This window comes from Excalfactoria chinensis, chromosome 5 (assembly GCF_039878825.1).
Source record: "Excalfactoria chinensis isolate bCotChi1 chromosome 5, bCotChi1.hap2, whole genome shotgun sequence".
Taxonomy (NCBI): domain Eukaryota; kingdom Metazoa; phylum Chordata; class Aves; order Galliformes; family Phasianidae; genus Excalfactoria; species Excalfactoria chinensis.
The window spans coordinates 4059603-4075814 of NC_092829.1; the positions used below are offsets into that span (position 1 = coordinate 4059603).

At 48.6% G+C, this 16212-nt stretch overlaps 2 protein-coding genes across 6 annotated transcripts in view; both read right to left on the reverse strand.

The window, feature by feature from the left end:
* Positions 1–962: 962 nt before the first annotated feature.
* On the reverse strand, positions 963–5433 carry CCDC198 (coiled-coil domain containing 198). Its single transcript, XM_072339169.1, has 6 exons — positions 5253–5433; positions 3791–3867; positions 2682–2768; positions 2241–2339; positions 1820–1982; positions 963–1186 (listed from the first exon to the last, which is right to left on the reverse strand). Exons 1-6 carry the CDS (start codon positions 5431–5433, stop codon positions 963–965), a joined length of 831 nt encoding a protein of 276 aa, XP_072195270.1.
* Positions 5434–6618: 1185 nt separating this feature from the next.
* The window catches only part of SLC35F4 (solute carrier family 35 member F4), a 97410-nt gene continuing 87816 nt past the window's right edge, over positions 6619–16212 (reverse strand). For 4 of the 5 annotated variants that reach the window (XM_072337961.1, XM_072337959.1, XM_072337962.1 and 1 more), the window contains 5 exons: positions 15863–16082; positions 9860–9985; positions 8866–9058; positions 7905–7994; positions 6619–7062 (listed from right to left, as the gene is read on the reverse strand). In XM_072337961.1, the coding sequence (XP_072194062.1) occupies positions 6821–7062; positions 7905–7994; positions 8866–9058; positions 9860–9985; positions 15863–16082 (871 nt within the window). In that variant the 3' untranslated portion in view covers positions 6619–6820. Of the gene's footprint in view, positions 7063–7904; positions 7995–8517; positions 8611–8865; positions 9059–9859; positions 9986–15862; positions 16083–16212 lie in introns of all 5 variants that reach the window. The other variant, XM_072337958.1, reaches the window with a different exon arrangement.

Consider the following 16212-nt stretch of genomic DNA (forward strand, 5'->3'; position numbering starts at 1 on the left):
CAGGAAACAAATCAGGTTTATCTGAGAGAAATTGCATTTCCACCAATTACAGCTTAATTGTTGACAGATGGGAACACAGAAGGGAGATGCGTCGAATCATTAAGAGGACAGGTGTATAGAAAAGTGCCAGATTAATTGTTCCAGCCCATTAAATGGTTGACCTTTCTGGCCTACCCTCAGAGTTGAATTCAGAGCTCTTGGGATCCTTCCAGCTCACACACGATGACCACGTTTACAAGTAAAACACATGGGGTGCCTTTTAAACACATACCCCAGACTCATTAGCAGGGGATAAGGTTTCCAGCAAAGGGAAATGAGTGGCCTTTTGAGGGTGATGGCAGGAAGAGCAGACCCACCTCCCCTCACTACCAACTGAGCAGAGCGTGAATGTTTTGCAGCAGATCACCCATAGAGCTGGAAGGTGTGTACTGAAGAAAAGCCAAACGTTTCTCCACCTGGGACAAAGGAGAGGAAATTAACAAAAAATAAATAAATTAAATAGGAATTTTAGTAATACCAGGATGTTTATTTAAAGACTTCTGACCCAATCGCTGTGTCTTTCAATTTGAATGGATGTTCTGTGGCTTAGAAAAGGATGCAGGGTGAAAATCAAGCAGGAAAGCCAAGTGACCTTAAGGCAAGCAAAACGCTTTATTTCAGTTGGAACTTAACATGGGGGTTAACCCAGAATATCCTCCAGCTTCTGCTTGTTGGTTCTGCCAGCCTCCTCCTCGTCCCCCATGTTACTGTTGCTTGGTCCACACCACTTTTCTCCCAGATATTCTGTCCCATACCCAAACTTGTCATTTCTGGCCACACATCAACCACCTGATTTCCAGTGCTCCTCTCTGCTGGTGTTGGCGTTCAGAAATGCTGCCCATCAAAAACATCATGTCTATGCCATGGGGCTATCCAGAGTGGAGACTGCAGCTTGTTCCTTCAGCGCATCCCAAGCCATGCTGCTAAAACTCTTTATCAAAGAAGTTATCAAAGAGTGAGACTCTCTCTGTCCTGGTTCTCACCAGTGGAGGTCTGCGGTAAAGCTGCTTCTCTTCCCTCTCCCAGTCCTCGGAGTCAGTGCTTGAAGAGTCCCAAAGCAGGTCCCCGCTGCGTGGCTCCTTGCAGAACCACAGCCCAACCTTGCTGCTTCTGGTGTGCTGCCCTGCAAATCCATCCCCTCTGTTTCCTGGGAGAGAAAATAGCTATAATTGCAGCTTTCCTCAGAGGTGCGCCCATCCTGTTGGGTTCAGCTGGTGATCCCTAAGAGGAAGACCCTGAGAAATCCCTGCAAGAACAGAGCACATTTCCCCCCCCCCCCCCCCCCCCCCCCCCCCCCCAGCTCAGGCTGCCCAGGGCCCATCCGTGGCCTTGAGCACCTCCAGGGATGGGGCACCCACAGCTCTGGGCAGCACTGCCAGGGTCTCACCTCCCTCTGACAGTTTCCTTCTAACCTCTAGCCTAAATCTCCTGTTCTAATTTAAAGCCATTCCCCATTATCCTACCACTGTCACAGGTCTGTATTCTTCCTTTTTATTTTGACCACAGAGATCTTGTTTTGGGTTCGTTAGCATGAGAAAGAGGACTTTTAAGAATAGGTGTGCTCCTATAAAGCTCACTTTCAGCTCTTCCCATCAGGACCTCCAAGTCCTCGCAGGACTGCTCACTCTCAAGGAGTTCTCCCAGTTGTATACACAGCTGGGATTGCCTTGACCCAACTTCAAGACCTTGCAACGTGGTTTTGTTGAACGTCACAGGCTTCAAATGACCCAATGAGGATGCTGGGATGTTCTGCATCTCCCCGCAACACGATTCTGCTTACCAGGGTGTCCATTGAAATGCTGATTGTGCTCAGCAGGGATGAGCTCTTGACTTCTGGCATTGTCACCTCTATGAAGAGTGTCGAGGACCATCTCTGAGCCCAACTCCTCCATTGTGTGCTTACTGACTTTTGCCTCCCTGTGGAGATCCCGCTTCAGCTCCGCCTGGGTTTGCAAACAAGCCATCAGCACAAGCAGGGGAGAAGCAAACGTGTTTTAACAGCTCGACACAGCACATCATGAGAGAGCTGGCACTGCAGGTAATCACACAGCCGGGTAGCTCAACCAGGGCAAATCGTATTTGCCAAAACAAGCACAAGACAGAACGTGACCTCACGGGAACTTCCTCACCCATGGGGGAGTCAAAGAGATGGGAAAACCCTTCTATTCCTCCACCTCTCCCCAGAGCCATCCCCGTGTTACCTCTCGGCGCCGGCGCATCAAGTCCAGCATCTGCATCTTGTGCAAGTGCTGCCGTCTGCCAGGGGGGGCTCTCAGGCTCTGCCCCTTCTTCTCCAGAGTCTGTGAGGTATGAAAAGCATCAGTAAAGACACCTGCGTTGGCTGAGAGGAAAAGGAACTCCTGCTTGCCAACCCACACCCGGTCCCTAAGGTGCTGCCCAGATGAAGGCAGCGAGTGTTTTCCTGCCTGGTTAACGGTGCAGCAATTTAGTGCAGGTTTTCAAAGCACTCACAGCTTATCCATCTCACAGCTGAGGGGCACGATGGAAACGCCTCATTAAAGTCACGTATGCCTGTGCCTGCCCCCAAGATGCTGCTGCTCTGCTTTGTTCAGGCTCACATCAGGAGCTGTACATGGTCGGTGAGATCATGCACAGCTCCTGGCCCTTTGCTGTGTGCTCACCTTGGCTTTAGAGGCTCCGTCCACCCCTTTCTGGCTCCAGGGCTTTACAGCAGTGACCCCCCTTGGGGTGCCGGCAGGTTCAAGCCTCTGCAAGTGCAATATTTAGTGATTAACATTCCTCCTTCTACACAAACATCCCACCTGATATGAAGCTACTTGGATGCTTTTACAGCTCCAATTCCGGACTGGTTGCTTGGGATACAAGGAGTCCATCTCAAGGAGCTAAGATGTTCTCTTCAACTGCCCAGATAACACTGGCTCACTTCTCATCTCAATATTTCTCATTTCCCCACCTATGATGGGAGCTCAGCCTGCCTTCCATCAGAATTAAAAGGAACATCATAGAATCCCAGGCTCTGTTTGGGAAAGAGACTTACGACCATCAAGTCCACTACCAAGTCCACCAATAAAACATGTCCCAGCCTTAGTGACTCTATGATCTCTCATGTTCAATCTAAACCTCCCTGGCACAACTCAAGGCCGTTTGTCTCATGGACTCTATCAGGGAGACCTATCTTGCGCTTCATATGGGATGTCATTATCTCTTGAACGTGAACAAGAGTGTCTTCTGAATGGTGACATGGCTCTGGCTGGCTGCACTGAGCTGCTGCCAAAGCCTGGGCTGTAATCTTCAAGGATCCAGTAAGTAAATGATGGAATCACAGAATAATTAAGGTCCAACTGTCAGTGTATCACTATGGGAGATGAAAGGCAGCATAAAAGGTGAGCTGGAGAGGAATCCCATTTCAAGCCAATGCAACTGACAAAGATTTCCACCCCATTTTCCACCGTGCCTCCTCCACGCAGTGCTGCATAACGCGTGCTTTCTTTTCACCGTGCTCCCCAGCCCTGCTGTAGGGCTCAAAGCTGCGTGCACGAAGCTGAACATGAAGCCGTAAAACATGGCACTAGATGGCAGCATGTGACACCACAAGCTGCAGCCCGGATCGTGTGTCGCTCGCGTCCCACGTCCCACCGATACTGCATCTTGCAGGAGTTTGGGGCTTTCTGCTCTAGTTGTGCCCTGTGCTCGGAAAGCAGGATGTTTGCTTCCCTGCCCCCAGGCCGAGCAGAGCAGCCCCAAGTGAATCTTCATACATTCACCCTACCTGTGGTCGCCGAGGCGGGTACAACTTGATGATGCTACTGGCTCCGTTCTCCGGCACAGTGTTGAAGTCAAGGGGCCCTGAGGGGTCAGAAAGGCAAAGTCACTTTTGGGCTGTACTCAACTATAGGTTTCTTTCTGCCCTATTTTTTGCTCATTTCTCCCAGCGTTCTTCCCAGAGAGGTGGTGGTGCCCCATCCCTTCAGACGCCCAAGGTCAGGCTGGATGGGGCTCTGAGCACCTGGAGGAGCTGTGGGTGTCCCTGTGCATTGCAGGGGATTTGGTCCAGGTAGCCTTGAAGGATCCCTTCCAACTCAAAAGAGTCCATGATGCTACTCGAGTAACAGAAGGTATAAATCATTGATACCTGCAGAAATAACACAGGGATGTATTTGTGTCTAAGAAACCTGTCTGCCATGTACCTCTCTTCTCCCTTTACAGCCCCTCACACAGTCCATACACAACAATGGCCAACCTCTATGTCTCCTGTAGCCTCTCTGGGGCCTCTCCTACACCCAGCACCCTGACAAGGAATGGGTGAGCTCTATGGCCACCCCACTGCTTCCCATCTTGAAGTAGGGAACAGGCAGACGGCTCGGCCTCTTCTGGCTGGGCCTCTTCTTGCTGCTTAGCCACAAAATCACACAGAAGGGAACTTAAAGATCACCCAGGCCCAACCCCTGCTGTGGGCTGTTACTTATTAAGGCAGTTCTTTAACTGAGCTCAACCTGCCCTGAGCTTTGCGCTGTGCTGCTCCTCCTGGGTGTGCAGTGCTGTGTGATTGCTTGCACAATTAGACATGCACAGTAACTGTTACAGCTTCTCTGTCCTCCCCAGACCTGCCCTGCGGTGTCTGAATGCCATTCCATGTGAGTCACTGAGCTCCCACATCTCAGCCTCACAGGAGGGGATTTAGGGATAAAGGGCTGGGCAATGGCACAGGGAGACGGGGAAAGGGCATTGCATTGGTGGTAAATCCACATGTAAAGCAGGAGGTCCCCTGATGGGGGCTGTGATACCCCCAGACCCAATCTGTTGACTCCAGATTGCTGCCACACCAAAGCTTTGTGTGCTGTCACAGTACCCTGCTGTCCCTCCATGGTTAGTCCTTGTGTCCCAGCTCCAGGTGGGCACAAAACTTCTCCTTCACCTCTGGGTTTGGGTATGGGGCATCTGGGGCGCAGCACATTGCAGTGGGAGTCACCTTCCTCTGCTTCTTGCTAGTGGAGTCAGCCAGGTGCTGTGGGGCTCTGATTTATTTTAATGCCGAATTTCACATCTAATTAAAGTCTAACTCTAATTAAGGTAATGATATGGCTGTGCCCAGCGGTGCACGTTATGGAGTTACGATATGAAAGCTGTGTCTGGCACCGCAGGGATGCTGTGAGATGAGCTCTGAGTCCATCCCAAAAGGCTCTGGGGAAGGAAAGAGTTGCTGGGAAAGGCCTCCCCCCCTTGCCCCGTACCTGTGGAGGCTCTCCCATACCCGGTCTGGCGGAGGGGTGGGAGCTGCCCATGGGTTATGGGATGTCCATGCTCCGTTGTGGCCGTTGGGTGCAGTCTGGGCTCCCCCAGCACCTCCTCATTGCTGCGCATCGGTACCACTTGGGTCACCCTGGGGTGCGTCTTGGAAGAGCTGAGGCCCATTCTGTAGAGCTTTGGGAAGAAGAAAAAGCCCACTCTGAAAGCAGGGCTGTGATGCCGAGCCCAGAGCTGGATCCCACTGCCAAATGCACTCAGGTGCCCTTCCCAGCAGGGTTAAACATTGACGCGGCTCCAGCCACTGCTTTGTTTTTACCTCCACATGACTTTCAGCAGTACCGCCTCAGCTGGTTGAGCTGGAGGCATTTCTACAAGTGGTTCTTTTGCTAAACCTTCAGTCTTTGGAAAGAAATGTGATGCTCGGAGTGCTCAAAGTGTCACAGCATCTCCCGAGCCTCACCAGGTGTATGAAAAGCACCCCCATCTTTGCTTTAGCTCTTGCAGTGGCATTGCTGGAGGTAAAACGAGGTTTATCACTTAAAACATCAAAGCCAAGATTCAGGTTGGATATTAGGAAACATTCATTCTTCAAAAGAGCAGTGATGCAGTGGCACAGCTGCCCAGGGAGGGCTGGGGTCACTGTCCTTGGATAGGTTCAAGGACCATAGAGGTGGGGCACTGAGGGACGTGGGGGCTGGGCATGGTGGGGTGGGCTGGGGTTGGGGATCTGGGAGGGCTTTTCCAGCCTTATTGATTCTATATTGATCAACAGCACGGCTGTGCAGGACAGCCCTGGATTTCACATTATTTTCCTTGAATACTTAGAGATTCCTTGAAGGACCCAGTTCTGGGCCTGAAGATGCTGCCATGAGACTGCGTGCCAAACTGCACTCGTCAGTGCATGCTGAAACGCTTATTTTCCCTGTGTGTTTGCTTTGGCAGGAGCTGGATTTTCAGTATAACACATCTCTACAGCTCTCTGTTGGTGTAAATGAATGCATCAACCCCAAAACTGACCTGGGGTGGTGCCCATTCAGCCACAAGTGTGACTGATCCCAGGTATGTTGGGTCACAGCTCCCCTATGTTACATGGTGACAAGAGAGGGAAGTGGCTGGGTTGGTTTCCTTTGGCTTTTGAAAGGTTTTTCACTCTGGTGGATGAGAAGAACAATCGTTTGGCCCAATGAAATGCTGTAAGAAATGGGATCTGCCATTTCCCAAGGGTGCTGGTGGTTCAGGGTGCTCCATCTCTCATGAGAAGGCTCCGGAAGTTACTGGGCTTTATGGTGAAGCGCAGCATCATTGGGTTCAGTAACACAAGAGCTCAAACCTTTGGTTTTGTTTGTTTTTAATTAGAAAACATTTTATTGTGGTTATTTACACCCTTTCCTTGGTAAGTGTATAAATGTAAACATTTATTATAGATCTAGCTCTCTTATCTTACAACTCATACCCAGTTCAGAGTAAATGGCATTTTTAAGCATACAAGGAGTGAGGAAATTTAAGCTATATTCACAGAATATACATCTACGTGCAGTACAGTCCACCAGCCCTAAGCTAGTGGTATAGACACTGTGCCATTGGCTCTACTTCTGCTTCTCGTGTGTACACTGGAGTCTGTGATGTCGTCGGCGTGATCCTCGCTCTTCTTCTCCTTTAAGCTGTTGATGAACCTCAGGGTTATTTCATCCCACTCTTCGGGGAGCAGCATCAGCAGGAACCCAATGCAAATGATGATGGTGGCTCCCAACCTCACCACGCTGAAGATCATCTTGTGCTTCAACAGATCCACAGCTGTGAAGGAGAAACAACACCACCATCAGGAGAAAGACTGTGGCATCAGATCAGCCTGGCTTATCTCCATGATGTGCATCTTAGATGGCCACGTTGTCTGCCATCCCCTAAAGTGACCAGACGGTGGTCACTGTGAAAGACTTTTCCTTGTATCTAACCTAAATCTCTCCTCTTGAAGCCATTTTCTCTTGTTCTCTTACCACAGACCCTACTCAAGAGTCTGTCCTCTTCTTTCCTGTAGCTTCCCTTTAGATACTGAAAGGCTGCCATCAGGTGATGTCCTTGTGCCACATGGATCAGAGAAGGCAGTGAGCTGGAGGTGATGCCTCCAGGCTCAGCCTGCCAGCTCCACAAGCGTAATAACAGCACATCTGAGCCCTTGCAGGGCTGATATTCACATCATACATCTGTGACCTGAACGCCCCTATAAATAGGTGTTTCTTTGTATATGTGCCCAGATACCTGATGTTGCAAGGCTAGGGGGGTGAAGGAGGAAATAAGAGAAGCAGAGACAGCGGCTGATGGACAAAGAAGGAAGGACTTTGGAGTAAAGTTCCATGTATATGGGTTGCCCTCATCAGTCACCAGCTCTGGAGCTGCTGCCTGCCTCCTCTGTGCTTGGTATGGGCACAGCCACCAGGGAAAGGAAGACAAAAGAAATGGCTTTATCCAACCAAAAAACCCACCATCATCACCAGGGGCACGCGTGGGAGCCCAGCGACATGGAATCACTCCTGAAATATGTGGCAGCACATTCTGACCACTTAGACAAAGAAAAAACTGCTTCTGCTGTCTGCGTGCTGATGTGCTTATCTGCCAACCGACGAGCAGAGGGCTTGTACCTGCATTCCCAGGGACGCTGAGCACTGTGCCAATGGAGATCAGAATGGGGTACGTAAGCACGACGCCAACGTTAACCAGAATGTTGAAAGCTGGGGAAAATGGATAAAGTAACACATGATTATGCAGAACAGCACTAGAATGAGACTCACCTCCTCTGCTCTGACCCTAGAAGTGTGATGGGAACTCTGTGAGAGTCATTAAGGTTGTAAAAGTCCTCAGCTGTCGGAGCTGCTGTGTTTTAGCACGGTTGCATTGGTGGGCTGTGTAATGGCAGTGACACCCTCTTTGTTTCTACTTAATATACTTGTAGAGGAGACAAACCTCTGCTATTATGAAATAATTGAGACTTTAGCAAAGGAAAGCATGTTCTTATCCTGCAAATTAATACACCCCTGGGCTGAATCCAATAGCTTTTCTGCCTGGCTAGAGGACAGCAAAAGTGGTTCTGGAAGAAGTGTTAGGGAAGAGAGGAGGAGAGGAGAAGGCTGCAGGGAATCAAACAGCACCAGCCTTTGCAGACCCCCAAAAAAGCTGTGCAACCTCTGCCCAGAGCCTGCAGCACCCCTAGAAATGTGTCCCACTTCAGTGGGTCTCCATATCAGTGCTGCATACCCTGCCAGGAGCTGCTCGGCTCCATGCAGCCCTTTGAAATTCCATTTTTAGCAACCAATCTGGGACGGAGGAAGCGCAATATCAATAACGCCACTGTAGGGATGCAAAGATGAAAAGTGAACAATTAGTACGAGCGCTCCGTGTTTGTTCCCTTCTACTAATATTAGTGTTAAGGCCTCCAATGGAAAGCGTTAATCATTCTTCAAGGAGTACCAGTGTGCACGGAGGTCAGATTCCATCCAGGACAGCTTTGCTGCTTAAGCAGGGGGAGGAAATGTCTGTGTCTGAGGCTTTGTACAGGGTGCTGAGGGAAGGGACAGAAAAATGAGCACCTGTTTGACCACGTACCTAACCAGAGGCCAGCTACTCCACACAGGTAGCCCCATGGCACAGCAGAGAAGGGTGACCAGTACTCCACCTTCGTAAAATACAGGATGATTGGGGTAACAGAGATGAAAATGAAATTGAAGAAGCCCAAGGTGGAAACAAAGTGAGCAGCCTCCCCGAAGTTCGCACTGCCAAGAAACATTTTGAACAAAACCTGTGAAGGAAAGAGAAGGGTTTTAGACTCGTGGCTTTTGTGGAAAGCAATGTCCTCCTGCACAGCATCCTCCATGATGAAGAGCACCGGCCCCAAGATGGACCCCCTGGGGGACACCACTTGTTACCAGCCTCCTGGTAGCTGGACACAGAGACACTGACCACAGCCCTCTGGCTGTGACCTTCCAGCCAATTCTTTATCCATCTAAATCCACCCAGCCTTCAAACCCACCTCACTCTCATTTAGAGATGAGGATGTGGTGTGGCACCACGTCACAAGTCCATGCGGACAACATATGATGCTTATTATAAAATGCCAAGAGGAGTATAACTCAGAACCCAAAGACATAGCAGTTCATGTAAGGAGAGTTACAGGAGTAAACACAGCCACCTTAGCCCTAGAAGGTGGGCTATTTCTAGGTCAGCCATGTCCCTCCCTTCTTCATCTTTCACCTCCAAGAGCCTCTACTTCTATCAAGCAGGAGTCAGAGCCCTGCTGTCACTGATACAGCAGGCAAACAGGGGCTCTGAGCCTGGCACAAGAGTGGAATACACAAGAGCTCTGCACTGCAGACCAGGGACTGGTCTGTCCCTGCAGAAGGGATGCAGTGCGGTCTGCTGTCACCCTCTCCTCCCTGCTGCACATGGCCAACTTGAAACAGTGTCAATGAATGGCAGTGGCAAGAAATGGTTAAAACATGATCCTAAACTCCTTGCAGCAGGGTAACAACAGAGTTTTCATTAAGGGCTTGTAAATCAAATGCTAAAGAAATAAGAATATTAATAAACAGTGACGACCCACCTTATACAGTGCAGACGTAGAGGCTGATCCAACAGCATATGCTACCCCGATAATTGAATCACCCTGGAAACCATCTGCATATGCCATCATTACGATTCCTGTGATTGCCATTATTGCTGCGACTATCTGCACAGACAAAGCAAAGCAACGTGAAGCTCAGCACAGTTTCATTACACAGAAAGAGATTATCACTGTTGGGGGGGGGGCTTCAATGAGGGTCACTAGCTACGTTCTCTGACTTCAACCCTTCCCAACTTCCCTTAAATAGGTGGTTATATACTGTCGGGAAGAGGTGTAAAACATAATGAAGGTGTATGCACTGAGAGCGATATGGATCTACAGCATTGCAAACTCTCCTGGGAACGACTCACATAACATCCATCGTTACGCATTTTACAAGCTAAAGACCCACTTTAAAAGATGTGACTCCCAAGACTGAGAGATTTCTAAGATACTTTGCTATGCAAGGGGATGAATATTCATCAAAGCCACCACTTGGACCTGAAATGCAAACATTCTGATGGGAAGCCTTCCAGGATAACTCTTGTGCTGGGGAACAGCTGTACACAACTGGGAGCTGTGTATGCTTCCCAATGGCTGTGCCAGCTTTCTCAGACAGATGTGGTCAAGTATCTTTAAGAATCATAGAATCATAGAATTACTCAGGTTGGAAAAGACCTTGAAGATCATCAAGTCCAACCGCAGCCTAACCAGTAGCCTATCTCTTAAAAAACAACCACAAAACAATACTACAAGAATACTACAAGAAGCCTTTACCTTCGTGGTCAGGGTTTGTAGGGTTGGGGTTTCTTTTTTTGCCTTGTTTGAAAATCCCAGACAGAACTCTTAAGAAACTCAAAGGAAAAAGAACAGAAATATCTATCTATACCGTATGTGAAATCCTGGGTCCTGAAGTGCCAGGGATCACTCCGTGCTTTATTCTTTGCAAAACTCCTTCTCTCTACCTACCTGCCCTAAGCAGGTAAATTTGGTGCCTTCACCCCTTTTATTTTGCTTTCAAAGACAGTTGCTACCTAACTTCCATGGACTGCAGAGGGAAACGTTTCCTCAGACCTGGGGAAAATCACAGCTCCGTTTCTGAAAGATGGGTTTTTATATGGATTTTAAAGGAAGAATTAGTATAGCATTAAACACCTTGCCATGATAAAAAAGATTGCTTGTGTACTAGAGCTCGGCAGAGAGCAGAAGATGCACAAATGTTGGCTGTTACGGAGCCGTCAGCAGTCTGTGGGGCTCAGATGCTTTTCTCTTATCAGACACCCATTAAATCACACAGTGAGGAGGACAAGGAGGGCCCTCTCTGTCCATACAAACTAAAACAAATATGGTTATGCTCAACAGCACACCATGTTGCAATCAGCTCCTGAGCAGCCCGCTTGGCAGGCAGGGCTTTCATAGAATCATAGAATGGCTTGGGTTGGAAGGGTCCTCAAGGACCATGAAGCCCTAAACCCCTGCTGCAGGCAGGGCCACCAACCTCCACATTGAATACCAGCCCAGGCTGCCCAGGGCCCCATCCAACCTGGCCTTGAACACCTGCAGGGATGGACAGAGCACCCACAGCCTCCTTGCCCCTGGGACAACCCCAGACCAACACCAACACAAGAAGGTCACTGGGTTACAAGTTCGTTCTGGAAAAACCTCACTTAGCTGCACATAAGAAATGTTTACTAGCAGATGAACTTGAGCTTCATGTGCTTCACACACGCACAGGCAAAGATTCCTCCGTAAAACCACCTGCCCTACTGCAGAGCAGCCTGACTTTCAGATCCGACAAAGGGTCTCCAAGAGTCCTAGAAACCAACTGTACCGAGCAGATGTGAGTTATGATGAGGCATTGACCACAAAACCTTCATAAAACAACTTCAAAAGCACCACTCCAAAGAGCAAAGCCATATCTCAGGGGACACACAAGATGAGGACATGTGCAGATGTGTCCATGCACGGCTCATGACTGGGAATCAACAACCAGCTCCCACGGTGAAGGCAAATCCCTGAGGCTGCAGCTAAAATGTTAGCACTCCTAAATCCCAATGGTTGGAAAAGACCTTTTTAAAGCCCACTCAGTCCCAGTCCCTTTCATGGGCAGGGACACCTCCCAGCAGCTCAGGCTGCCCAGGGTCCCATCCAGGCTGGCCTTGGGCACCTCCAGGGATGGGGCACCCACAGCTTCTCTATGCCAGCATCTCACCACCTTGTAGAGAAGAATTTCTTCCTTATATCTAATCTAGATCTCCCCTCTATTAGGTTAAAGTCATCACTCCTTCTCCTGTCACTGTACTCCCCGACAAATTATGTAATAATTGTCTAATCCTGCTGTTCCTCCTTATGGTTTATCCTAGCATGCCAACAGCACAGCAGCCCAGCCTTGAAGCAGTGCAGAATCATACTCAGCACTTCTCTGAAATCAGCAGGACACGTACTGTGATTGTGCAGAGCTCCCCTTGCCCTGCTGTACGGCACATCTGGTTTCATCTTGGGCTGCATTGCACATCCCTCCTCACGCATATATTCAGATGCAGCATTTCAGCTGTCAGCTGGATCCTTCAGCCATGTTATTTCAGGCACTATCTCCCATAATAAACAGGGGAATCTGATGCTGTTATCCCCTTCTTTGGATGGAAAGGATCAAGATTAAACTTAACACTCTGACCCAGCAAGTGAAGCTTTTCCTGCTACTGGTGGCCAGTAGATCCATCATCCCCATAGAAAGGACCTTCCTGTTGGGCAAATCATCTCCCCAGCCTGACTACATCCAATTCGGAAAGAAAGCTGCCTAATTTAATCAACAATTTAGAAAGCCAAACACCTTTCCCTATGAAACAACCACAGCGACGGACAGATACGGGGCATCCTCTCATAAGACTTAAGATACATACGACCTGAAAACAGAGAGAGCATTATTTCAACTTCATGTACAAAACTCTTCCTGCAAATCACACGCCACTGCATTAGCACAGCTGACCTCGTGTGTTTGCTTTAGAAACCTGAGCGCACATCCTGCAGACAAGCAGCAGCAAGGTCACAGCCAGGCAAGGCTGGTTGCTGCAGCTGACAGCTCGTTAAACAAGGCTTTTAATTAGTGGAAGAAGGGAATAACTTTCTCTCAGAGCCTTATAGGTAAGGAATGAAATAAGCTTGCCTTTTTCCTGGGACACAGCTGGGCCAACTAACACTGCCTACACAACTAGTTAAGAACAATTGCTTTTCTATATGGAGCATATGGCAAAATGGGGTGCTGTAGTAATCCGAGTCTACACTCCAGCCAACCTTTATGAGGGGAGGGGAGGAAATGCCCCTCCTCTGCATCTACCCAATAAACATCAATTCAGGTGCCAACTTCACAGAAGAAATACAACCGTAGGCTCAGACTTGGGAATGTTTAACATGTGGCCACATCTAAGCATCATAAACCCACAGAGCTATTCAAAGATGAGAAGTCATTCAACACATTTGTGCTTGCTCTGAGCCACAGCTGTCCAGCCTTCCACAAATCTCTATGTAACATGGACACAGTGTGCATCTTATTAATCTGTAAGGCATTCATAAGTGTCCAGGCAAACCAGGTTATGGCATAGTAGGGCCTGTGTGATGTTCCCTGCACAGATACTCACTGTGGCGAAGGGTCTGCCTGCACTGAAACTCTGAACCCTTGCTCTTCAATAAGTAAACAGATATACATTCATTGCTGTGTATATCGGTTTCATAGAAATATTCTTTCTCCAGTGTGTGTGTTATCATAGAATCATAGAATGGCCTGGGTTGAAAATGACCACAGTTCCAACCCCCTGCTGTGTGCAGGGTCACCAACCAGCAGACCAGGCTGCCCAGAGCCACATCCAGCCTGGCCTTGAATGCCTGCAGGGATGGGGCATCCACAGCCTCCTTGCTCCAGTGCATCACTATGCTCTGAGTGAAAAACTTCCTCTTAATATCTAAGCTAAACCTCCCTTGTCTCAGTTTTACTCTCTCTGGTTGTCACAAGCTTCTTCAGCATCACCACAAAGCACGAGTAACTGCAAGTAACTCAAATGCCAGAGCACTGTGTGGAGCCTTCCTGCAGCTATTTGATGCATCCCCACCCAAATCTATGCTATGCCACATAAGCAGCCATCACACCATGCTTGTCCTTATGGAGCCCACCTGAAATCCTTCCTGCAGCTGCATCCCACCCCCCATGCACTGCAGATTTGCACCACAGCTCACAGGCACTGACAGAACAAGTAGCTGAGCTCTGAGATGCTGGCTGGGCTCCAGGCTGCTGTGTGCTTCTGCACGGAGTATGCAATTACCCCTTTTCTTTCCATCCCCTTCATGTCCAAATAACCACATCACGCCTGCTGTCTGAGATGCATTCATATAACCAAAGGCTGAATCCGCGCTGCTTTGCTGTGTTTTAGTTCTCATACACTCTCCTGCGTGGTTATTAACATCATTAAGTGTTACTCTGGCAGGAGGGCTGCTGGAAAACGCTGCTAATTACCCTTCCAGCACAGTGCATGCAGAATCTCTGCCTCTTAGCAGCAAAAGCAGCTTCTTTCATGTGCAGGATTTGCTGTTGGCTTCCTCTGCCAGCTCCTTCTCGTACAAACCTCACTGTGTTTACAGCATTAACACTAACGCATATTTATAGTGAAAAACAGCTAATCACTGAGAATAGCTTTAGTATTTATCTTTTTTTCTTTACCTGCTTCCTTTACAAAAGTGGGCTACAGAAATGCACTAACTGTGTTTGCTCTCCCACTCAGTATCACCTTACACAAGTGAGGAGTAACAGCAGGAAGCTGAGCTGATCAAGGGAACCTGAGGGGGGGAAAACAGCCTCAGAAGTCACAGCTCCTGTTAATTGCTGTGCAGAAGGACTGAGGATTTCAAACCCTGCCATCAACATGGTGGGGGTAGGGCATGCTCAGATAGCTGAGATTTTACACTTTTAATTATATATGAAACAGATATACAGATGGCTTTAGCACTGCAAGGTGAGCTGTCCATGTCCTTACCTTCATGGCATGGACCTTTCGCTCAACCCATCCAGCAACAACCCTTACCCAAAGGAGAGGTTCTCATGGGACAACACGTGACTGCCCAGTGCTCCATGGTATTACAGACTGCCTAGGCAGTCCTGTCCCTCCAGGAAACCCAAGTGCTGTTCTACTTTACACAGTTCCCTCTCTTGTCCCCATAGCCCAAGCACAGTGATGTGGCAATGTGCTGCTGTCTGCTCCAAATGCCTGTGAGTCAGGGTACCTTCTCCTTTCACTTCTGAACCAATCCTAATTGGTGCTGCTAATTAAAAACAAGCTGTTGTCTTCCTCATTGTTTAACAAAAGCAGCCCACTTGGATAAGCATCTCGATCCTTCAGGTTTTCCATGGAACTTCCACTCTATTGATCCTCCTGGTCACAGAGCTTCTATTCTATGGACTCTCCTGGTCCTAGGCATTAGCCTGGCCTCACACAGACACTGGTGGGGCTCAAGGCCCTGGACAGGTCCAGAAGGATCACACCCAATGAGGCCTTGGATCACCACTTCAGTGGGAGAATCTGCACAAGCAGAAACAGGGAAGACCTTGCTGCTCCTTGGCCAAGCTATAGAACACAACCATTCAAACTGCTGCATATCAGGAGATCGCAGATGTGGTGGTGGTTTATGCACGTGGACGTGTGGCATAAGTATATGTTTACATACTGAAAACAGCTGCCTACTCAAACAAGGAAGAAGACTGCTTTGGTTAGAACCTGAGCATTTATCACAAGGTTTAAAATCAAATTAACTGACTGTACTCAGCCCTGTAACCCCACTGAGCCTGATGCCTCTAACTCACGTTTGGACCACAGAGCTAAATGAGAATGGTTTCATGGCGTATACATACCACGATGTGGTATGAATGTACCATAACGCAGCAGGACTATGGTGGTGCAATAGCTTATGGTTTGAGTTAAGCATGAAAACAAGAGAGGTGAAAATCAGGCATGCCATTACCCTCGCTCCCATGAACCTGTCTTTCAGCACAATCCAAGAAAGCAAGAAGACAAAAGCTTTGTTACAACAGAACAGAGCAGAGACGTCTGTGGCTGTCAGCTTCTTTAAAGCCAGTAAATACAAGTAGTTAGTCAAAGTCCACAGAATAGAAAAGGGAGCAGTCCTTTTAAGAAAGAGTTTCAGCGTCAGACCATCTTCACCAAAAATCCGACTGCATTCCCTAAGAAAAGAAAAGAGAGTTTAAAGCTCAGCTAGGATTCTGCTTAGCGTTCACTCCAGCACGGCAAACGTTCATTAGACTTTTATCACACTCCATTAAGTGCTTGTCTTAACTACCCTGCACGCCCTTA

Bases quoted from the DNA above. Each gene is read 5' to 3' on its own strand.
- CCDC198 (XM_072339169.1), bottom strand. From the start codon at position 5,433: ATGGGCCTCAGCTCTTCCAAGACGCACCCCAGGGTGACCCAAGTGGTA. The intron at 2,340-2,681 runs GTGAGCACACAG...CATACCTCACAG, and splicing joins ACGGAGCCTCTAAAGCCAAG to ACTCTGGAGAAGAAGGGGCA. The intron at 1,187-1,819 runs GTAAGCAGAATC...TTTCTCTCCCAG, and splicing joins GCATTTCAATGGACACCCTG to GAAACAGAGGGGATGGATTT.